The sequence below is a fragment of the Microtus oregoni genome, unplaced genomic scaffold (genome assembly GCF_018167655.1).
Source record: "Microtus oregoni isolate MIOR12 unplaced genomic scaffold, Mior012 000002F_ref0000024, whole genome shotgun sequence".
NCBI lineage: Eukaryota > Metazoa > Chordata > Mammalia > Rodentia > Cricetidae > Microtus > Microtus oregoni.
This window is the reverse complement of record NW_024543061.1, coordinates 46,410,439-46,435,053: the sequence shown is the minus strand read 5'-3', so window position 1 is coordinate 46,435,053 and position 24,615 is coordinate 46,410,439. Positions and strand designations below refer to the sequence as shown.

The 24,615-nt window shown below is 35.4% G+C and overlaps 1 protein-coding gene across 1 annotated transcript; it reads right to left on the bottom strand.

Annotated features, from left to right (window-relative positions):
* Positions 1-21,926: 21,926 nt before the first annotated feature.
* LOC121441938 (tetratricopeptide repeat protein 4-like) lies at positions 21,927-23,220 on the bottom strand. Its single transcript, XM_041643343.1, has one exon. It carries the CDS (start codon positions 23,184-23,186, stop codon positions 22,026-22,028), a length of 1,161 nt encoding a protein of 386 aa, XP_041499277.1. The 5' UTR covers positions 23,187-23,220; the 3' UTR covers positions 21,927-22,025.
* Between the last annotated feature and the right edge of the window lie 1,395 nt (positions 23,221-24,615).

Here is a 24,615-nt window from a genome sequence, read left to right as displayed (position 1 = left end):
TTACAGAGTTTACCCTGCCTCCTACCCTGAAGTCTCCTGCCCTTGGGCTGTGATGCAGTTCTTCTAGAGACTCCTCCCTATATAATCCAGACATTTTAGTTGCCTGCCCTTTTTGAACTTCCCAACTCTTGGCGACTATTCCTGGTTCCCTCTTTTCCCTCTTCCTTTCCTTCCATCCTCCCCACATGGCCCAGCTCAGTTGGTTCATGTCCACTCTGGACTTCACCAGATGTCTCTGTCTCTACTTACGCTCTCCCACATATTTATAATATACTTTTTCTCCACCACACCTAGGAGCACTCATGACCTTTTCTTGTCTTTTATTTCTATTTTCTACATTGATGGTGTAGTTTTCAAGCATTTATAAGGCTATGAGTTCAATTGCCAGCACAAAAATAATGCTGTAAATGAAAAGACAAAAATAAAATTGGCTATATAGTTAAGTTACATAAATCTTAGAAATATGTTACAAATCAATCTGATATTTGAGGTGGGTGACAAGAAACAAAAAAACTAAGTAAGATTACTACAGTAACACAGAAAATCTGGATAAAAATGAATGTAAAGGTAAAAGATTTAAAAACACAGAGTAAACTACAATAATCAAGATACAATTCTAGATGCTGAGGCTAAAGTGTCTGAAAATAAAATAATATTTATTATAATTGTCAGAACAGCGTCAATCTAGAAAACCACATTGACTGAAGAAAAAACATTTAAATAGAAGACTAAAATCAAAAACAAAACAAGAAATAAATCAGACCATGTCAAATTAAGCAAATAGTCCATAAAGGGAATTCTCAAAGGCATAAAGCTGAGGACATTGTTCTCCATGTGATAGTCATATGCTTGGGCTCCATAAAAGAAATCAACGACAAAGTGAACACACCTAGGTTCCTGTCACAAGGAACCTATCTGATTTTGCATATGTGTACTATCAATTACATTAAATTAAATTAAAATGCAATTTTAGATTTTTCCGGGCTCCTTAAAAATATTGGTGCTGTAGTATACACGCAAATTTATTTTTGACCACTTCTTCTTGGAAAATAATTTTATTTAAATTATCATTTCAATTGTATATCATATTATGTAGAGTACTTATGTAATTCATATATAAATATAGTCTCTTAAAGAAAATAGGTATTATATGATTAGCATTATTTAACATTTATAACTATTCAATATTTCTATTTTCTCTGAATATATTTTATAATCACACAAATTGATGAAATCCAATACCATGAAATTATTATAATAAGTTTATTTATAATCATTTTCAATCTAGTTAGGCACTTTAATCACATCATAGATTTTATAGTTTAATAATTAGATACTTTTGTTCATAAATACATCTTTTTGGTTTGTCCTTTTTAAAGAGAAAAACAACAATTTTAATCTTTAGGCTACAAATGGAGTCATACTTTTGAAATGTAATATAAATAGTCAATTGAATGAAAACAAAATCACATGATGGCATAGACCAAAATAGAATGATTTTTACCTTATTTCCAAAGAAATATGCTCAAGAGACAGAACAAAAATAGGTTTTCTTCCATCGTAATAAAAAACAATGAGATTCATGTGACTCTGTGAAGTTGGTTTCTTGGTAATAGCAAATAAAATATAGGGAATTGAACTTCACCTCATCATAACATTGTTCCTTAAAAGTTGGAGGCTTCAGACAGCAGAAGATTCATGAAATTCCACAAAGTTCTCTGAAGGACTCAGAAGTAAAATGAAGTGCTATTGAGTGTGGGCAGAATGGTGGTTGCTAACTGTGCGATGAATTAAGCAGTGTTTAAAATGCATTTTGAATTATTAAAGACTTACATATGCTCAGTCTTGCTGTAATGGTCATTTTATGGTATCCTCATTAATTTGGTCCTTTGGTGCCTCTTACCAAGGTCCTTGATTCATGACACTAAGAGAAATCAGTATTTTGGCATTATCAGTCAGCAAGATTTTTGACATATTAAGAATAATCAGCACATCTTGAGAAACAACTAGATTTTGAATCTGGAAAGATACAACTAGATTTTGAATCTGGAAAGGCATAAATTTTATTGATTTGTAAAAATTCAGGTAGAAAAATGAGCATTTTTTTCTCACTGGAAATTTTCACACCATTTTCTATATGTGTCTCATTGTACCTCTAGACTTGAGAAGACTTATAGAGACTTGGGATTCCAGTAAATACAGTGCTGATGAAGAATTTTATATTCCTCAAAATTCTTGTATATCTCATCTCATCCGATTGTTTTAATAAACTAAGGATTTAAGACAGAATGTGATAATTAACATTTTATATGTATTTATGAGTGTTATAACCTGATTAATATGATAGTTTGAATCGATGTGTAAGTGCAATACTTTCAAGGGTCATTTTGCTTTTTTTCCTGGTAGAATTGAATTTAGTCAAACAAAAGAAAACTTATATTCATTTCATGTAACCTCATCTGTATTCAAACTACCTTTCCCTGATCACAAATAACAGCAGGGATAAATATGTAAGGCTAGTTGCAAGAGTAATGGAATTATGTCTTGCTGTTTGACACTGTTGGAAACTCCATCAATACAGGCTCCGGGCCAGAAGGAAGAAAGCTTTTCACATGGGGAGAATATGATAATTGGAGAAGAAGGTCTTCATTGCATCCCACCGGCACTGCATGGCAGTCTCACAATGAACCTGTTCACATTCTTCATGGTATTCAATCCTTTAACCTGCTTCTCAAACAGATGGCATCAAGGAAGACTTCCTCCAACCCCAGAGAAAGTGGAAACCCTTCAGGAAGGCCTTTATTTTTTGGGGGGGGGGGCCAGTTTTATCATTCTTGAGAATTAGTGTCCAATCCACCGGTATTTTTGGTTGAATTTTTATTGATTTGTTAACCCAGCATTCACCACTTTTAGCCACTCTTGATTCTTATCTACTTTGGAGATCACTTTTACGGGGATACTTCTGATTTTTTTTAATGTTTCTTATATTTTCTTCTATTTAGCATTTTAAAATTAACATTGTTAAATTGTGTTGACAAAACAGCAAATGTTGTGAGTACATCATCTACCCTTAGACTTATACTCAGGAGGTAGACACATGATGATTATGTATCCCTGAATCATTACTAACATCTAAGCAAAACTGAATAACAAAAAAGAAAATCTCAAGGGAATTTGAGAATTTGTGGAAATATGAAAAACAAAACTAGGAGCAACAACCCACTACCATTTCATAGACACTCTTACTTGAAAAGTATGATCACACACTGACTGATTTTTGTTTTTATGATGATTTATTTTTTTTTTAGTTTTACTTTATGTTGAAATCATGTGTTTAAGGACATATGTATGTACACATGTCTGTGAGTTTATAAATGCAAAAAGAAGGCATCAAATAATCTGTAGCTATCATTTCAAGCATTTGTGAGCCATTCAACATGGCTGTTGGAAGCAAGCTGAAGTGTTCGGAAGATCTTAATTCCTGAACCATTTCTCTAGCCCTCATGCTTGGTTTTCTTTCAGCAAGTTCTTGAACTACCATGTGTTTTTCCATCTGTTAAGTTTCCCTTCTCTGTATTTTTTTTAGTTTTTTTTTCTTTTTCTTTTTTCCTTTTTTTGTAAATTGATTTTTGTTGAGCTCTACATTTTTCTATGCTCCCCTTTCTGCCTCTCCCCTCACCTTCAACCCTCCCACAAGGTCCCCATGCTCCCAATTTACTCAGGAGATCCTGTCTTTTTCTACTTCCCATGTAGATTAGATCCAGGTAAGTCTCTCTTAGTGTCCTCATTATTGTCTAAATTCTCTAGGATTGTGGTTTTTAGGCTGGTTTTCTATGCCTTATATTTAAAAACTACCTATGAGTGAGTACATGTGATAATTGTATTTCTGTGTCTGGGTTACCTCTTAAAATAATACTTTTTAGCTCCATGCATTTTCCTCAAATATTCAAGATGTCATTTTTTCTGCTATATAGTACTCCATTGTATAAATGTACCACATTTCCTTATCCATTCTCTAGTTGAGGGGCATTTCTGTTGTTTCCAGGTTCAGGCTATGACAAACAAAGCTGCTATGAACCTATTTGAGCATATGCCCTTGTGGTACAATTGTGCATCCTTTGGATATATACCCAAAAGTGGTTTTACTGGGTTTTGAGGAAGGTTGTTTCCTAATTTTCTGAGAAATAGCCACACTGACATCCAAAGGGGCTGTACCAGTTTGCATTCCCACCAGCAATGCAGAAGTGTTCTCTTTTCCTTTCAACCTCTCCAGCATAAATTGTCATCAGTGTTTTTGTTCTTGGCCATTCTTACAGGTGTAATATGGAATCTCAGTGTTGTTTTGATTTGTATTTCTCTGATGACTAAGGATGTTGAAAATTTCCTTAAGTGTTTTTCAGCCATTTTAGAATCCTCTGTTTGGAGTTCTCTGTTTAGGTCTGTATTCCTTTTTTTTTTTAATTGGATTATGTGTTCTTTTGATGACCAATTTTTTGAGTTCTTTGTATATTTTGGAGATCAGACCACTGTCTAATCTGGGGTTAGTGAAGATCTTATCCCATTCTTTAGTCTGTCATTTTGTCTTCTTGAGCATGTCCTTTGCTTTACAGCAAATATACTAAATAAAATACTGGCAAGTCAAATCCAAGAACACATCAGAACCATCATCTACCATGATCAAGCGGCTTCATCCCAGAGATGCAGGAATGGTTCAACATATGAAAATCTGTCAACATAACCCACCATATAAACAAACTGAAAAATGAAAACCACATGATAATCTCATTTGATGCCAAAAAGCTTTTGACAAAATACAACATCCCTTCATGATAAAGGTCTTAGAAAGAGCAGGGATACAAGGAACATACCTACACATAATAAAGGCAATATACATCAAGCCATCAGCCAACATAAAACTAAATTATGAGAAAATCCCAGAGATTGCACTGAAATCGTGAACAAGACAAGATTGTACACTCTCTCCATATCTACTTAATATAGTTCTTGAGGTCCTAGGTAGAGCAATAAGAGACTAAAAGGAGATCAAGGTGTTACAAATTGGAAAAGAAGGAGTCAAACTCTCACTGTTTGCTGATGATAGTTTACATAAGTGATCCCAAAAGGTCTACCAAGGAACTTCTACGACTCATAAACATTTTCAATAGTATAGCAGGATACAAGATTAACTTGTAGCCATCCTGTACACGGATGATAAAAGGGCTGGGAAAGAAATCAGAGAAACAAGACTGTTTACAATAGCAACAAAGAGCATAAAATATCTCAGAGTAACTCTAACCCCTCTATATATTTTAACACCACAAAATAATCAGTTTCTTTAAAAGCCGGACCGTACTCCATCAGAAAAGTTGATAATTCTAATCACTGACCAAGAACATGGTGGAGCTGAGTTAGAACACTTCTGTTTCGATTTATTCTGAATACCACCCCCTTATTTCTTCACCTGATATATATTAATCAATACCTGAGATGTTAAACTGCCTATTTCTTCATAATCCTTTGTGTTATTGTTGTTTGCATGACATCCCAAATATGCCTTTTGTCTGAAGACTCAGAATAAGCATGTTAGCATCAAGTAGTGGATTACTGAAAAAAGTGTCCTTTTAAGCTGGTTATGTCAGCAGATTGCCAGCATTTGGAAGGCATAGAAAGGTGGATCTCTGAAAGTTCCAATACCTTGGAAAACAAGAATGATTGCTGTGAAAACATAACTGGAAAAATTTTAACTTCACCCAGATGTATTCTTCTATTATGTTCAAAAAAAGTCACATTCCTTTTGACTTAGGGTGACAATATTCCTCCAGGTTAGTAATATCCCCTATGTAGACAAGACAGAAAATTTACTTGTCAGATCATGGATATAACAAGGACTTACTCATTTTAAAACTGACTAATAATTGTCAAGGCAAAATAAGAACTATACATGAACTCCCTGCTATGAAACCAGCACTACAGACTCACTACTTAATTTTCTTATCTCTAAGAGCATAAAATCTGCATCACACTGGCTCTTGAGAACCGACCCTACATGAGTCTGCCCACATCTTCCTTCACTGTTGATGCTGGTCGCTGGCCGTTACTCAAAATGAGAATTCAACACTTTTCAAATGTTAGCTTGAAACATAACTCTGGCCTTGAATTTCAATGATTTCCATTTTATCATTCGGTAATTAAGGCTCAAAGAGGTATCTTGTTATTCACAGTACAGTTGGCAAGTCAATTTTATGTGCAGCATTTGACTCTTTTTCTGTGATTTTCCTATAGTCTTCTCAATATGGGTGACCCCTAAGGGCTGTCCTCCACACACAGTGTTAGCCAACATGAGTAATCTGTTTTTCAATCAATTCTACCAAAACTTTTGTGCCTTCTGATTTATTCATTATATTGAATTTTTAGTAGCACTTTTCTGTATAATGCTTTGTTTTCAAAAAATGGTGTGTATTGTGAGATCAATGACATGGCAAAGGAGCGGCACCTTTTCCTCTGAGTGTCATTGATACATCAATCCTGATAACTTTCATATCCCACCTGACAAAGTTATCAGGAACCACAAGAAAATAAAATGTCAGAGAGAAGTTGTGAACAAAATTTTATAATATGTAATGACACAAGGAGAGACATATACATAGGTGTGTGAGTATATACATATATGTCATCATGAAAAGATTGCATATATACATCATGACAAGATTATACACACATATGCACATGCATGTGCTCACACACACTTATATATCATGATAAGATTACATTTAGAAGTTTCAGTAATCCATTCAAAGAATTATCATCAGCCTATACAATTCACTGTTATTCTCTCCATAAGCAGAGCACAGGTCCACGTCTTTCTCCATAGTGATCTTGAACAGTTTCTACACTCATACCATTTTCCTTCTTTGACTACTTGTCTTGTTTCTGTAATCTGTTGTTATGGAAATGACTAAGATGTCAAAACATTCTTCCTTATGATCCCATGGGGGAAAAGAAGGTTTTTGGCATCAAACACTGAAAGAGGTTTAGAGGCAAGCTAAAAATGTATTTGGATCTTGCACTTAAAAATCAAAACACATTTTGTGCTTGACTGTGCTTTGATATTCAAACCAGTTCTCTTATTTAGACATGGACTGCTCTAGTGAAAGGGCCATGGATCCTATCTGCAATTGTTTACTATAAACACGGGAACCTGAATAAGTCAGTGATATCATTTCTTGCTGCACACCAGGATTATCTCAACCATTGTGACTGACTTGACCAGTGTATTTAAAAGGAAATGAATCAAGCCAGTCATTTGCAATAGTTCTCAGGCTAAATGGCTGATTAAAAATGCCCACACTCTGTCAATACCTTTCCAAACTTCTGTAAATATAGTCATACATTTATTATAATGGCTAACTCTTGACCAAATGTAAGCCCATTGTTATTAAATATATATTTCAGATCTCAAATGACTTGGTACAATTTGAACATGTCTTTTGACGTGAAAAATATGATCTTCCAATACTACATTATGATCATGTTCTTATGAATAAATGCATTTATTCTTCCTTAGTGCAGAATTGAAGGGGATGGTGGTAGTTTAACTAAAATTGTCATTGTTTGGCTTTTGTAAACATTGAACATGTTGTATATAATTTAATATAATTAGATATTAAAAATAATATTTTATAAATAATAAAATATATGTTCTAAAAAGAGTTAATAGAAAGAAATACTAAAGATCTATAAAAATAGATTTTGTTGTTAAATATATAACAAAGTTTATTTGTTATATGTTGGTATGGTGAGAAAAAGAGAAAAATTAAATTACTTTCTTCTACTTTGATTTGTATTCAGGTACTTCCAGAAAGCTGTATGTAATAGAGAAAGTAGATAGAGGTGTGAGGTAAATTTTTTGAAGCAGAGTTGTCCGTTACTATATACTCTTTTAAAGAGTTGCCTCTGACATATCCAAGTCTTTTGAAACAGATTCTTCTTCTGGTAACAGGATTGAATCACTATTGCCACATACCTGGAAGATAGGATTCATCACGGTACACAGTAGCAGGTAACTAATTCACCTGACATTTTCTAATAGGGGGAACCATGTCATGACTGTTTAACAATGTGAGTCTGTCAGCTAGCATGGGACGGAACACTCTGTGTGTTTAGAAAGAAGTACTTAAGAAATGAGTCTGTTGAGCTGTAACTTTTCTCAAAGCATAGTTTATTCAGTTATAAAATGGGTAGGAGGCTAAAATAACCCTCAAATGTACTTGTGAATGAACAGATATGGAATATGACACATTTCTGTTAAAAGTTGAGGCTATTCATAGATGTGACATGCTTGTCACTTCGTAAACATTTCTTCCTTTACTGGTATTTGTCAGTATTTATAATAGCACATATACATTCTTAATGTGGGTAAAATTAGATAAAACAGATGTTAGGAAAGTTTAATATTTAAATAAAAATTTACACTTAAACCTTGAATTTTCTTCTTGCAAATTTGGTGGTTATTTTTAAAAAATGAAATTATTTCTGCATTGGCCCAGATTTGTAAGGCAGAATTACCTAAGGCAGTTCAAACTATTTCACAATAATTGAAACATTCTATTATTTAGGTATATTATATTACTCTTCTCTTTATTAAAATAGTATTTTGTAGTTTAATACTCAGAAAATTTCCTTTCCACGTTACAGGTATCTTGGGTTATCTTTGGTTAAAACTGTCTTTAAAGGGTTTCTTCATGTAACCCCTTCTTAATGTTTTAACTTACAGTCAAATCAAAACAAGACCCTCCATTCTTTTTTCCAAGTTTCTAAATAAAAGTCACAGGCCTAATATTGATGACTTAATCTGATAATTCATTATTCGACTGACCAAAATCTGTATTTTACTAATGAAGATTCTCATAAAAATACTGATTATATTTGATCTCAGTAATTATTCATGCTATTGTGAAATTCTAAAATTCACCCTGTAAGAACTATTTTCAAATTATGTTACCATTTTTAAATACCATTTCTTAGAAAATGGATTTTCTTAAAACAACAATCCCCTCAAAAAAAATCCAAAACAAAACATATCTTTTAAAATGAATTACATGTGGTGGTGGTGGTGGTGGCAGGATGGGATCCACTATTTGTTAACATCTGGTATGTGCCAGATACTGTGATAAGAAATTTGTAGGTAATCCTCACAGCAGGTTTGGGATTATCCCACCTTATAAAGCAAGAAAATGATATTTGATGAGTTGAAAGTAACATGACTGACACTCACCCGTAAGTGGAAGAAAGCGTGTCTTCTTTTCCAGTACGCTTTTCATTTTAGAGTAGATGTACACAAAAAAAGAACGCTGTAAAGAAGTTCAGAACATTCCTTTACACCCCACACCAGCTTCCTTTCTCAGATCTGCAGCAGACCAGTCACATGGCCCTGAAATTCTGTCCCATTCTTTTCTCCACCATTAATCATTCTTGTCTCTTTATTACATTAGCATAGTGTGGTTGACGCATCCAATGAACCACGATTGATGAATTTCCTCCTAGTTTACACTTCATCCAGAATTCCTTTAGTTTGAATTGATGGTCTTCAGTCACATCACTCAACCTGCACTGCAAGCATCCCTTGTCTCCAACATTGTTTTGAAGACATAAACAGTTCTGAGGAGTGTTTATATTATATGTTAACAGAATATATTTTAATTAACTTTATTGTGATTTATGCTTACTCTGTGCTTAAGACTTTGTAAAAGAATGTTACATAGGTATAGAACTGCCTACAACTTGACAGAATACCACACAGACAGAAACTTGTTTCAGCCCATCACTCTGACACACAGGTGAAGCATGTGTTCTATCAACATGACATAACATGGTCAGCTTCACTATAAATTTGAATTTAAACACCTGTAATGTTAGTCTCTGTCTTTCCATGTTGCTCTTTGGAATCTATTACCCTTATACTGTGTATAGTGGAGGAAGTGAGTGCATCCTATACTCAAGAGGGGCACAGAGGAACTTGAGATTCTTCTGTATAAGAAACTTGTCTCTTCTTCAGCATTTCTTTTTGTGCGGACATTCATGAAAGTATTTTGCATTTTGACTTATAAAATCATGTTCCATTATCTGCTCCGAGGCATCCTTAGACATATTTGCATTCTTGTGTAGGCTGGGGAGTTCAGACATTTTAGCACTTCTTATATTTCTATACAAATGATGCAAATTCTAGTCATATATTTCTTCTTTTATCCTTAGAATCAGACATCCCCCCCCCAAAGAAATGTTAGTACATCCTCAGAGGTAAGACAAAGTTCTGAGAACTGAGCAAGGTCATTGTCCAAGGGTGTGGATTCTCCAAAGCCCTTTCAGCTGATCATATGAAGAAATATACCAGTGTATATGGCATCAATCATTCATTCTTTCAGGTATTCCTCTCCTATTTGCCTATATATATATATTTTTTTTCTATCATCTATCTAAAATCTATCATTTATCTATTGACTTTCATTTATGTTTAAATTAACTATATGCATATATTCCATCTGAAACCAATATTAAATTGAAATATACCCCGATAGCTCTGACTCTGATCTAGTTCTTAAGGATTCAATGAAAAAAGCCCATCTTTGACAACTTAATTATTCTCTTTCAGTATATAAATGTAATGGGTTAAGATTAACAACCTGGACTCATTAGAGCTACTTTTATGTGTATATGTTTCTTATACACAATTTATTTTTGCTCTTTTAATTTTACAGTGTCTTCTTCTTGATAGTTAAGTGAGAACCCCTCAACCATTTTCAGGTAGTTTATTCTATACAATTTGAATAGAAGGATTTATAATTTTTTTTTATTCGTCACAGTCTCTATAACTCTGGAGTCCTATGAGTACCTAAATAGAAATTTTTCTTTAAGATTTATCATTTGTACTTTAAAGTTCTATTAATTTTGATGAATGAATTATGTGTGGTATCTACCTTTAGAGTATTGTGCAAAATGAAATGACCTAAAAATATTTTATGTTTTAACTACTGAAAGATTTTCATGCTCACAACCAACAACTACTGATCGTTCTAATTTAGCTACTCCTGTGTCTTTCTAGGAATGCCATAGAAATTGAAGAAAGTAGTATGCAGTATTAAGTCTGGAGAACTGTAGCCTCACATTTTCTCATGGATTGATGGTTCACTTTGTTATGAAATTACAAGAACATTTCTTCATTCCTTCTTTGTTTGTTTTCTTGCTTCCTTCTCTCCCAATATTTTTCTCCTCTTCCATCATTTCTTCTACAGAGACTTAGGTGGTCCATATTGACTTTTAACTGACTATGAAGCCAAAGATGACAGTGATCTTCAGATCTTCCTGATTTCCCATTTTTGAGCACTAGGAGCACAGATCTATTCCCACCACATACAGTCTATATGAACCTGGGAATTGAAACTAGGGTTTCTTGTTTGCTGAGCATGGATGCTACCAATTTAACATCCCCAGCACAGAGTTTTCTTATTTATCATTCTACTAAAGGACAAAAGTTTGATTCTCTTTTGGAGTGATTATAAAGAAAATAGAACTGCAACTTATAGACGATGTGTATTTATAAGCTTTCATATCAGCCTGGTAGACAAAAAGGGTGCTACTACTGAATTGCATGGTAAGACAAAATTAAGTCTGTGGGAAATCATCATCTTCTTCTGTTATTTTGTTTTTGTTTTTGTTTTTAGAGGCAGAGCTTCTCTGTAGCTTTGGAGCTTGTCCTGAACTAGCTCTTATAGACAGATTGGACTCAAACTCAGAGATCCCGCTAACTATGCCTTTCGAATGCTGGGATTAAAGGCATGTGTCACCACCACACAGCTTATCAAAGCATCTTGAAATCCAGTTGTATTATTTTAGCCATTCTAAGAGATATGGCATGATTTTATTCTTACTTTCTCTTTCTTTAATGACAAATAATGCTGAACACATATTTTAATTTAAGTAGATTTTATATTTAAAATACTAAAATCACAGCACAACTTCTCAGAAAACACAGAAAATTACCCTTTGACTTTTACTGGTGCACATAGTCAGAATTTGCCATATTGATCATTCCAGATAAGAGCAGTACACTTACTGCCATTGAAAAGTTAATACTGGTGTTTTCTTTTGGTGCAATCTGTGTTTCTATAAGTCCAGATGATTTATATAACTTTTCTGTGTGACTTCTGTTTGGGATCTGGTGGACCTTACTATAGAACATTTGCTTAGGTGTACACAAGACTCTGAGCTCAACCCCTGGTAAAATTTTAAAGTGGAAATTTAAAAAGGAGGCTTGAATTTCTTCAAAGAAAACACACACACACATATATATATATACATATATACACAACATATATTCATTCATTCTATAAATTCTATAAATTCTGTTACTCTAGAGAACCCTAATATAAATTTATTATATAATAACATAATTCATATAATATAAATCTATCATATAACATGGATTTTTATCCATTATGATTTATATAATTTGCAATTTATATAATATATTATTATATATTATATATATGAAGCAATCATTCTTTTTCATTTATTTCAGGTGGAAAATGTTAAATATAGAATGAATGTTTTATGTGTTTCTCAGTTTTCATGAATACTTTTATTTATGAGAGAGACATAGACAGTTGGAGAAAGAAAGCTAGAGAGTGCATATGTGTATCCAACAACACGGACATGGAGGACAGAAGCCAAATTTCTGGCATCCTTCTCCCCTTCCACCACATGGTTTCAGGGGATCAAATTTAGCTTATCAGGCTTGGACACAAGCTTTTTTTTTTACCTAATAAATAATTTCTGATGCCTTGATTCCCTAACATGTTCCAGTCAGTATTTTGTCATTCTGTCATTCAATAAAAATATTAATTTATAGCTTTCATGTCATTATCTTACCATTTTTTTAAACTTGAGTCTGTATCGGCAGATATTTTTGTTATTTATTCATATGAAGGTACTATAATTCATGAGTTCCCAAGATCAAACCATTTATATAAAGAAGCTTTAAACTCTGATTATTAGATAAAAGATGTTGTTAACTTCTCATAAAAAGCACAAGTTTATTAAAGTTATCTTTTTAAATAATAATTTTTTCAAATATCCCAAACTATTCATACCCTTGTTAGATCACTGTCCATGTCCAGAAATAAAATATTTCAATGTCTCTCCCATGGGCATGGGTCTTGCTCAGAAGCCTACAGCTGCTTTGGATCTTGTTCTGTGGAAGACTGCCTGGGTCCCTCTGCATCACGCTAATCATGAATCAATCAGGTGGTAGCATCTGTAGGCAATGCTCAGTTTATTGGAAACATAGCCTTGGACAGAACAGTGCCATCCTGAAATTATTCCTCTTCCTCTTTCTTTCTTGACAGCAAGGTGAACATTTTGTTCTACTTCATCTTCCTGTCAGGGAAATTCTGAAATACCAAATTCTGAAAGGCTGACACACTCCTGGTATATATATTAGCCTCTCACTATTGAAATTAGATATTACCTCTCATTTAGTTTAAAACCTCATAGCTTTTCTACTTTCTAGTTCTGATGCAAGACTCACTGAGCTAAAATCAAGATGGAACATGGCTTGTTCCTTTCTGCGCCTTTGAGGAAATAACCCATTTCCTTACTGTTACTAGGTTTTCAAAGAATTTCCCAGCCCTTGCTTTGTGGATTTAAATTGTCATCTTCAAACCTAGCATTGTGGCAAGTGTATTTCTCCATAACCATATTTGTGATCCACTTTGTTAGATGGGACAATGTGAAAGTCCTTAATGCACAACATCTACTAACTCTTATTTTTTTTCCAGAAAACTATGTATTCACAATTTCAGACGTTAGGATAGGGTGTCATGGAGGAGTTATTACTCTTCTTTCCACCAAATAAAAATCTAAGATCCTTGAAAACCCAGACTGAGATCAAGTATGAATCTGCAGCATAACTACAGGCAACACTGATAAGGCTAACCTCAGAGCAAGATGGCTTTCAAAACATTAAAGGGATGTTTTCAAACCAGTCCAATTTTTCTCATCCTAAAACAGTGAAAATATTTCCCATGCCTAGAGCTCCATCAATGCTTCTTTTCTGTCTTTTCTATGAAGTGTTAGGCATGTGAAAGATTGGAACATGGGTGACACAAAGACACCATAGGATCCATCTTTGCTAGATCCTGAACAATCGTGCCTTTGATCTATGATGCTTGCTGTTCCTGGAGGGATAAAAGTCAGTGTCAAATGATCTTCTTTGGGAATAAATGGCCTTTCAGCATTTAGAAGGAGCAAGATTCTATGCCTAATTCTATGTAGTTCTGATCAATAACAGATAGCATATTCTTCTACAAAGAAAGCATTTCCCAGTATTTACTCTGCAAAGGATTCTACCCTATATACCCCACACACAAAAAGAAATATCAATTTAGCTTTTGAATAAAGGGAAAAGAAGCTTGTCATAGGAAATGGCAAATAGGATCTACTTGACTCTCACTTCTTTTAAGCGACGACTAAAAGCAACTACATATACCCAAAGAGATCATAGAGTTTAAATACTGACAGGCACTTCACAATGTCCTTCAAGGGACCTAAAGCACCAGATGCCCTCAGAAATATACAAATGTTTTCTCTCCAAAACACCATCCATTCAAAAGTGGATTGCTAACCTTTATATTTAAGGGGGTTTTCTGAAAATACGAATGAAACTATTCAATTTATCATCCCAGAGAAAAACTGTCATACTGTCACAGAGCAGAGAATAGCCAATTGCTAATATCAAACGCTGTGAAAATGGTGCTGCTCAAAGTTCCCAGGGAGTGACCCAGTTTTGCAGCAGAGCACAAGTAGGCTGGCCAGATTACACTAGAACAATACCACTAAAATATTAAACTCAGTAGCTCTACATGAATAAAGGAAATGTAAACCAGCAAGGATGTTAATTGAAATATTCTGAAAAATTTACATGCCACAGTGTGTCTGGCACTCTGAATATAATGCTTCACTAATTTGGGCAAGTTCCATCAATTGAACAAAGTCTCAAAAAGAGGTCAAGAATGAAAACATTGGCCTAAAACTAGAGGAATATTTTGTTGATCTTGGAAATCCTGGCAAGTTACTTTATATAAGTCTTTGCTCAGGATTCTTTATTGGAATACCTCATAGTGAATGAAAACATACTATGTTTAGGTAGAGGAAACCTAGGTAGGCCCAGAGTAACAAGGGTCAAATTCTCAGTGGGTTAATCCAGTCAAATATTTCACTATCTACAGTAGATTAGCTTTCTGTTTGCAACACATCTTTTCTTTTCTTGTGATGTTCAACTCTAGGCTAGTGGTATCTCCATTTTGCCTCAGACCATCAACTTTTTGTCATTAGATGTGGACCTAATCAGAGATGTTTACTGATATTTACAATTGTTATCTCAGCCAATTTTAAAAGGTAATCATGCAAAGCTTCTAAGAAATGTACTTTGAAGAAACAAAAGTTATATAAAATTTTAAATTTACTCAACTTTTTGCCTGGGCAAATGTGAAGATGTTGGTGGGAGCAAGAATTCCCGTGTTAAACAGGTATGTGAAATAGCTGAGTTATGGTACGTGTGTTACTTACTGAGTGTGTGGTATGTGTGTGTGAGAGTTTGTGTGTCTAACAATTTGTGTGTGTGTGTGTGTATGTGATAAAAAAGACTTAGAGAAAACATGTTTTTGGTGGTTATACAGTAAGGAAACAGTAAATATATAATTAAGCAATTTTAGTAAAATTACTTCATGTATATGTTGAATTCTGTCAGTTTTGATGATGAAGTGAGAGTCATGAGAACATTGATTGGCAGCACATTGCTGGTCTACCAGATTATTCAGATAATTTCTGCACAAAGGATCTTATTTATACTTGGCAATCCTGAGGGTCAGAGTATCCACTTAGTAAGCACCTTCTTTGGTAGCATTGGCTTAGCACCTTTGGTTGATTAATTTACTTGTTACTATTAAATTCCATTAGTCTTACAAATCTAGACAGTTTTCTTTCCGGATTTCAGTGACATTGCACCAAACCTTTTATTTTCAAGTCATAATAAATGTGGCCTTGGTCTTTTTTAACTTTAAAATTGAGTTAGCTTTTCACCCTGAGTCTGAGAGTACGGTGAAAACATGATATAATTCCTCTAAATGTGAGGGCTTAAATCCCTGTGGGGCATTTCTAACCTTCATCGGAAGGCTGTGGACGATGTAAGAGTTGCAGCAGTGCATCAGAAGGTGATGAGACTATCAGTAGAGACATTCAGAAAAGAGCATCCCTGATGGTACGGTTAAGTCCAAGTGTGCAAGGAGCTTCTTTTTGTGATCAGTCTTCTACTAATGGGACAAGAGAAAACAGGAATGTTCTGAGCACATTTTGAAGGGAATTTTCCAGTAAGAGTGACTTCTATCTCTATGTAAATCATTTTGTCAGTCTTCACGAAGGAGTGGACACGAGCTATCACATTTTCTGCTTGTGAACTTTAGTGAGTCACATGACGATAAGGTTCTCTTATGATTCTTCATTATTGTCACTTTTATTAAACATAAGCACTAAAAAAATATCTGGCATGGGAGTGTGTGTCCATATAAGTATAGAAATGACATTCAAACTTTTCAAAGCAACCCACAATCATCAAATGAAGCATTTAACACCTGCCCCCATTTTTTTTTGCAGTATATTTCTTATTTTGGCTTTATTTTTCTTTAAAGCAACCTTGGACTTTAGCTGATACACCATAAAAAGAATTACATTAATTAAAATTTTGACTGATTAATAATATAACTAGTTGGTCAGCAAATGTCCTATACTAAGTTGTAGTCAAAGGTTAAGTTCCCTTCATTTTCTACTTTTTGAAGGACTGACAAATTGTGGAAGTCTCATTAATAGTTGTTAGCATTTCTGAAAAATTGCCCAGTGAATTCATGTTATAAAGTTTTCACTGCTCTGAAGTCAAAGTTCATAGTCTGTAAACACTGAGTTTGCTATACAGGAAATCTTGTTTCAGAATCATGTCATCTGCCATTATAGATGACTTGCTTGTTCTAACCATTCTTTCACTCTTTTATAAGACAGCATTAAAGTGAAGCCTGTGTTGTCACACATGCTGGATTAGTTACATAAAGCTTAGAAATGTTGCAAAGTGAAATAAGAAAACTTTAGAACTTAACATGTAATGTAAAAGTAAAGATTTCTGGCAAACTGTTTTTCTTTAGCAGAAATAGTTATATATATATATATATATATATATATATATATATATATATATATGCACATATATATATATACATATATATATGTAAACAAAACCAATTGGAAGTGGGTTTCCACCATTCTCCTTTTCTTGACAGTGCTTAATAATGACATAAAAGTTAACTAGAATATTTGACCTGTGTCTGGGCTGGGTGAAAATCTGCATTTTTAAGGTCACTTTAAGATATACTACCATCCTCCTACCCACACTTCCATTTGACTAGTTTGTTTTGTTTTATTTTTGTTTTCCTAGACAGAGTTTCTCTGTAGTTTTCTCATACCCTGTCGTAGAACTTGCATTGTAGAGCAGGCTGGCCTCGAATTCTTAGAGAACCACCTGCCTCTGCCTGAGTGCTGTGATTACAGGCGTGCGCCACCACTACCTACCTTTGTTTTTGGTTTTATCTTTGCTTATTTGTATTTGTTTATTTGTCTGTATGGTATTTTCCTGTGTGTGTGTGTGTGTGTGTGTGTGTGTGTGTGTGTGTGTGTGTGTTTGTACATCTGTATAGGTCCCCTTCCCTGTAAGTATGCATGTGGAAAAAAAAAGAGCAATGGCAGATGTCTTCCTCTGTCCCTCTCTATTTTATCTTGAAGTCAAGGTGTCTGACAAAACCCGGAATTAAGCATTTTAGTGCGGTTCAGGAATCCCCTTGCCTCATATTATGTATGTGGATTACTATGCCTGCCTTTTATGTGATTGCTGATGTTCTAAACTCAGGTCCTCATTCTTATGCAGCAAGCATTTTACCTGTTGATCCATCTCCTTAGACCTTCCTTTTACTCTTTAAATGGGGTTATTGGTGTTTCTTGCTGTGCACAAAACCCCAGCTGGCCTAAAATTTGCAGTTCATTCTCCTCAGTCTCTAAAAATCTGGTATTTCAAGTAAATCCAACCTTTATTTGTTAAGTGTTCACATCATGACTGTTCTACAAATAATTCTCATACTACAAAGGTTGAAGTAGGATATTCCTATTATGAGTTTTCAAGTGTGGTTTTATGTTTATTCTTTGACCATCAAACTGCAAGATAAATTTATTATTGGTTCTTGTTATTCTCAAACTACAATGGATCTCTAGCAGTGTTCAGGCATAGCTGAGATGGGACCCCCACAGCTTGTACTCATAAAACATCTTCAGTAATTCTCACAATGCTGGTCTGATTATCAAGGGACTAACCATCACATGAATATAGATATAAAAGAAGAAATTGTAAGGTTAAGGTATCTGATGAACAATCTCATTATAATGAGGCACAGTCAGAAAAACTACCTAAGTGTTGCAAGATGACTTACTTTTGCAAACATTAATAACACATCCACATCACTCGTCCCAACCAAATACCATCTACTGTGCAGGGAAAGTACCACACACTTCAAATAGGCAGATCCCATTCTCAGATTTAAAATTCTGTCTTAGAAGCATCATGTTAACTGTGAGATACTGAAATGGTTTATGTGTTTATGTCATCATCTTCTGATAGTCTGCTCATTGGGAAAGTGCTCAACTGTTTTGTCATCTTTGGTAGGACTAGTTAAAAGCAGAGAATAAAGTCAATGGAGTCTGGCAAGTGGGCTTTATATAGAGATAATAAAACGACTGAGGGAGGTTGGCCACTAAAAAAGCTACTATGGTAGCTTTGACTATATTTTTTCTGTCCTAAAATGAACATGATAATTTAGCCATGATCATGTCTACAGTTGATATAAATTCATGAGCAGCAATTCACTGGAAGGTTCTAAATTATTAGCTCTATCTGGACTGGTTGAGACTTGATTGTAGACCAAAGCGTCTATAAAGTTATCAGAAAAAAATGCATACAAAACTTAAAACAGACAGAGAATTTATTCAAGAATGTTATGAAAAAGGAAGAAACCATTGGTTGCACTGTAAAAGAGTAAAGTCATTAAGGATATCAAGGAAGTAGTACATACGAAAGGTAAAAGTGGTAATGTGTCTTTCTAGTCTATTGCTGTATTCCTATTGAGTCTATAACTGGTACATCTTGATAAGTATTGTTAAGTGATATGTTGTATAGAGAAGATGGTGTGAAGACATAGAGTTTATGAAGTGTGTGCAATATTTACCAAGAGGAGAAAAGAAAGATAACTGAAGCAGAAAGTAGTTTGGGTTCAGAAAGTTATTGCTGACTTTTGGGAGATGAGCTTCAGATGAAATGAGAATGGACAGGAATCAAGCTATGTGGTAGAGTATCTACTTGGTTCAAATATTATGCACTCACTATTTATTTTGTTATAGAAAACCAAAATATTTTTGGCCTGATAGCATCTATAATCAAGATAAATAAGGTAACACTTTCTTTTCATCTGCAATTGCTCCTATAGCTTCATGCTTTACTGGAAAGAATATAATTGATGAAACCCAAGAAACCAAATCACTTCAACATATAATTCAACACACTAATTCAGTCCTTGGATAAAGTGGGCTTTGTCCCAGGTGCTTAAGTATTGATTTCACCAGGAGCAATAAACAGCCACCAAGAATGATATATAGTATTAATTATTTTCAGTTAGTTTTCTAAACATTAAATTGTGAGGCTCATGTACCTATGTGAGAGTCTGTATGTATATGTATGAAAGGTAGCATTTTTATAAATCCCAGCTTCTTTGTCTATGTACCAGATGACTGTTAAATATCATATTTTAATGTTACTAATTTCTGAATAGAAGAAAAGTTTATTGAGGAATCCAAAATACTTTCACCAAAGGTAATCACATTCTAGTAAAGAAATGTTAGGTGTGCCCCTTAGGACTCTGTTTTGCTTCTTTGTTTTGTTTATTCATATATTTCTGTTAGTATCGTTACATATAAAGTACAACCTTTATGTTCAGGAGAGAAAAGTAACAAAAGCACAGAGTTAAGAAAAACATCAATTTACTCTGCAGGTACCAGCAGAATGTTTACTTCAGAACCTAAAATGAATGGTTATGTAGTACTCATTTACAGCATATTTTATTACAAGGCCATGGGAGAGATTTTGTTAGAATGAATATATAATCAGTACAAAAGAGATGGAAACTGCACATGAATCTCAGAGACATTCCCTCAAAGTTAATGGATGTTTTCATAGATGACCTAGTGCAACTATACAGCATCAAACAGACCCAGAAAACTGGAGTACAAAGGGAAAAAATTCTCTGAATTCAAGGTCCCAATTTGTTCACTTTCTTGTCACTACCTACGTGTGCTTGTAGCAACTCACATAAGTTTTCAAATTTCCAATTTTGTTTATTTTAATTTATATAAAAATCTAAGCAAACATTGAGAGATTGTTTAAAATATGGGTAGTCTAAAATATGAAAAAATACAAATTTATGATGAGATTGAGTTTATTAAGTAATTTCACTTTGACTTGTTGGTTTATTCATGTGCTTACATATCCAAAAAAAAAAAAGGTATCAGGTTTGGGGGCAGAGACTAAATAGAGAATGAATGTAAATGTAATAAAGCAACAAAACCAACATTAATCATAACAACAATAATTTTTGTAGTTAATATGTTATGAAAGTCTGTATCATGCCAATATCCTTATGCAGAGACATAGTCTTTTTAAAGAAAGGTTTGTGAATAGGACCAAAGCCCTTATGAAGAAGGTCTAAAGAAACTTGTTTGTTTCTTTCTTTCTTTTTTTTTTTTTTGAAGGATACCAGCTGGTTTCAGTTTAATGATGTATTAGTCACTTTTGCTATGGTAACAAAAACCCCAAGATCTCAGTATTTACTACAGAAAACATTTGCCTTTCACTTTACAATCCGTGGTTTTAGGTCAGCTGCTCTGAGCTTTGTTCAGACACCCAGGCTGAAGGCAATGCTCCTATTTGAGAAATGGGGCCTCAGAGTAGAGGGAAAAGAACACAAGCCTACTTGTCATCCATATCCATTGGCTCCTCCAGCTTCTGTCAGACGTGGCATGAGTCACATCTGCTCATAGCCCTTGCTCCCCTTGGGAGATGGGGCGGGCACTGAGGAACGCCACTTGGCATCAGGTAAGAGTACAGAGTCTCTAGGATGAATAAGCCCAAGACAAAAACCATCTATGGCAGACAAAGACTTTCCAGATCAAGAGGTATGAAATCCTAGCAGGCACAGTGGTGCGCATGCTAACCCAGCATTCTTCTGCTGAGCAGGAGCATGACTGGAGCTGAGGAATTGGGAAGCGCTCAGACTGCTGACTGGTCTGCTGCTCAGGGGAACAGGTAGACTTCTGAGACATCCCGAGGATCCCAGTTTGTACAGTCACTGACGCTGAATCAGGATATGGCTTCATGGCTCCATTAACCTCATGGCATCCGCAGCATCCTTATAGTTCTCCATTCTGGTGAAAAACTGGACCAGTCTCAGCCCTACGCCTTAGAATACTATGCAGGATTGGTTACTGCCTTGGAGTGCCTTCCATGTGTGCCTGATGCCACAGAGGTTAAGGCTGTTGATGTGCTGTGAGACAGTCTACAGGCCAGGGAGTCACCAAGGCCAGCTAGTCTGGCAACTGCAGCAGAGGTTCCTTCAGAGATGGGCTCCAAGGATGCTCTCTCTGACCAGGGCGGAGCTGTGAATCTGAGGAGGGTGAGGCCCAGCTGGAGCCTGGCACTCAGCCAGACAGGCCGAGGTTCAGGGAGGTCAGCAGCTTCTTCCCAGCATGAGGCTAGGAACCACTGTCCCTGGGGATAGAGAAGTGCTGGACTCCAGGCAGAGGAAGCTGAGGAGACCCCAGGTCTGGCTTCCACTTTACCTGTGTACCCTTTTCCCCTGAAGATAACTCTTAAGGAAAGACGAGGATGCTACACAGATGAGAAATGCTGGGGTGAGGGCTTTCACAGAGTACCTGGGGTGCTGCAACACCTGCAACAGAGTGCTCCCAGGGGACACCTGGTATAGCTCTGCCCTTTCCTCATCCTCGAAGTAGACCTCCAAATTATCTGGGTGATATTTCTGCTCTGAATCCCAGCAGGGTGCTTCACTAAACATCGCCATGAGATGGTCAATAAACCTGGAGTCCTCATGAAAAGCAGAGATGAAGTCAGACTGCGCATACTCTGGATACAGGAACAGCACAGGCCAGCTCAGTCTGCCTTGATTATCTAGGCTCAGCCTGGCTCCACAAGAGTTCTCAGAGCTGAGCCCATCCAGGAAGATCTCAGATGGACCTTCGGAGGCTGAATCTTCATCCTTACCCAGGGCTTCTGAGACAAGTCTGATATTCCTAGCCTTGATGGCCTGGAGTAGAGCCTCGTTCTGACTCTGTTCCTTTTTTTCTTTCAGCCTTGCTTTCCTCAGATCCATCTCTTTCATTCTCTTCAGCTTGTCTGCTTTCACCCTCACTTCTAGAAGTTTCTTCTCTTTGGCATCAATCTGTAGCCCCTCATCACACCAGTTCACAGCCTCAGCAAAGTGGTTCAGTTCAAGATGGCACATGGCACCTCTTATTATGGCCTTCAGGTGGCTGGGCTTTAGCTTCCTGGTGGCCAGCACATCATTGAGAGCAGAGCGAAAATTGCCCAGATAGTACTGGGCTGCCGCCCGGTTGGTATAGAGGACAGCTTTCAAATCAGGGTCTACACACTTCTTCTTTAATCCCTCGCTGTAGGAAACCACGCCTTTCTTATAGTCCTTTTCTTTAAAGTAGTCATTGCCTTCATCCTTATAGGTCTTGGCTTGATCTTCCGGAGATCGCTCATCGTCATAAATAATTGACTGAAGGCAAGCCAAGTCGGGGAACTCCTTGGGATCTATTTCTGATGGTGCTTTCTTCATAAATAGGGGGATCTTGTCAAATTCCTCCTCCCACTGGTCCTCGTGGAAGCCGCCGCGGTAAGGTTGGCTCTGGAACTTTTCTAGGAATGCGTCCATGTTAGCGTCATCCGTAGGGTCAGGCTCAGAATTCTCCATTGCAGCTCGTGACTCTAGGGCTGAATCCGGAGGAGCCAAGAAGCGTACCGCCACTTGTTTGTTTCTTTTGATATTGAGAACACAGCCAGAAGTCACTATTTAGTGAACAGTCGGAGCTTCAGTTCACACCCACACTAAAACCTTAGTCTTGAACTTCTATTTTTTTTTAATAATTTCTGTTGTTTACAGATTACTATACATAGGTATTTCTTGTTATAATAGCCTGGCTAATACAAGACAATGATCCCATCTTATATACAATCATTGTACAAAGTTTTCCCTCGTTTTATTTTGGTTTATAATAAGTAGGTCTATAAGAATTGATAAAAATCACAACTTACCTTAGAAAGAAATGAAGCTTCACAGATTGTATATGTTGTTCTAAGACATGCTAATATATTGTACCAATGTTCAAAATAAACTTTCTGAGCCTAGGTGGCTAAGTGGGACATCTTTATTACTTTCATGTTTAACAGTCCATGCTAAAGTGCTTTTCAATATAATCATTAATCAGCTCTAACATTAGCTGCATACCTAGTAGATATCATTCATAATTTGTCATGCTATCAATTATTAATCATTTGATCCTCATGGAAGTTTGGCAGATTCAGCTTAAGTCAAACTTTCAACCAGCTACAAACCAGGAAAACAAAGGATTTTCTGAAAGACAAAAATGAAAAATTTTGAAAAGTATACTTTCATTGATAAGTCTGTTTATGTAAGAACCAGAGCAAAAATACTTTGTGAGAGACATCTTTATCCTTTACATTATAAGCTAAGTTGTGTACTTAATTTTAGTTTTCAATTATTTTGATGTAACTCACTGATCATATAGGATTTATGAAGGGGAACAAATTCATACTCTCAGAGGATCAAACTGGACATGTCTTACCTAACATCACAGCAACTTTTAGATACTGAACTTAAAGAACTTCAAATTGAATTCTGAAAGAGGTGGAATATTCTTTTGAACTATAACCCCAAGATATCGCTACTCATCTTTCTTCTCTGATGTTTATTCAGGCTACGAGCCTGCTCTTTCCTCTGTTCTATAAACCCAATCCCCCTACATTATCTAGTTAACAAAAGAGAAACTCTATACTCTAAAGTTAAAAAAAATATTGATTAATATTTTTTTTAGAAAAAAATTTGGAAAATTTATGGGGTGTATGTTTATCTTAAATTATTAACCTTCTATTTGGTTCTCCAGGCACACAATTAACAAATAAAATTATTTGTGATGAAATGATTGTCCAAACTAGGACTGTCTGAGACTGTCCTGTGAAATCCATAACTTGTAATCTCATTTAAAATGGAATAAGGTGAATCCAAAGACAAACACATAGGCATCCTCAGGAATATTAACCTTCATCGGGCGATGAAAGGAGACAGAGACAGAGACCCACACGGGAGCACCGGACAGAAATCT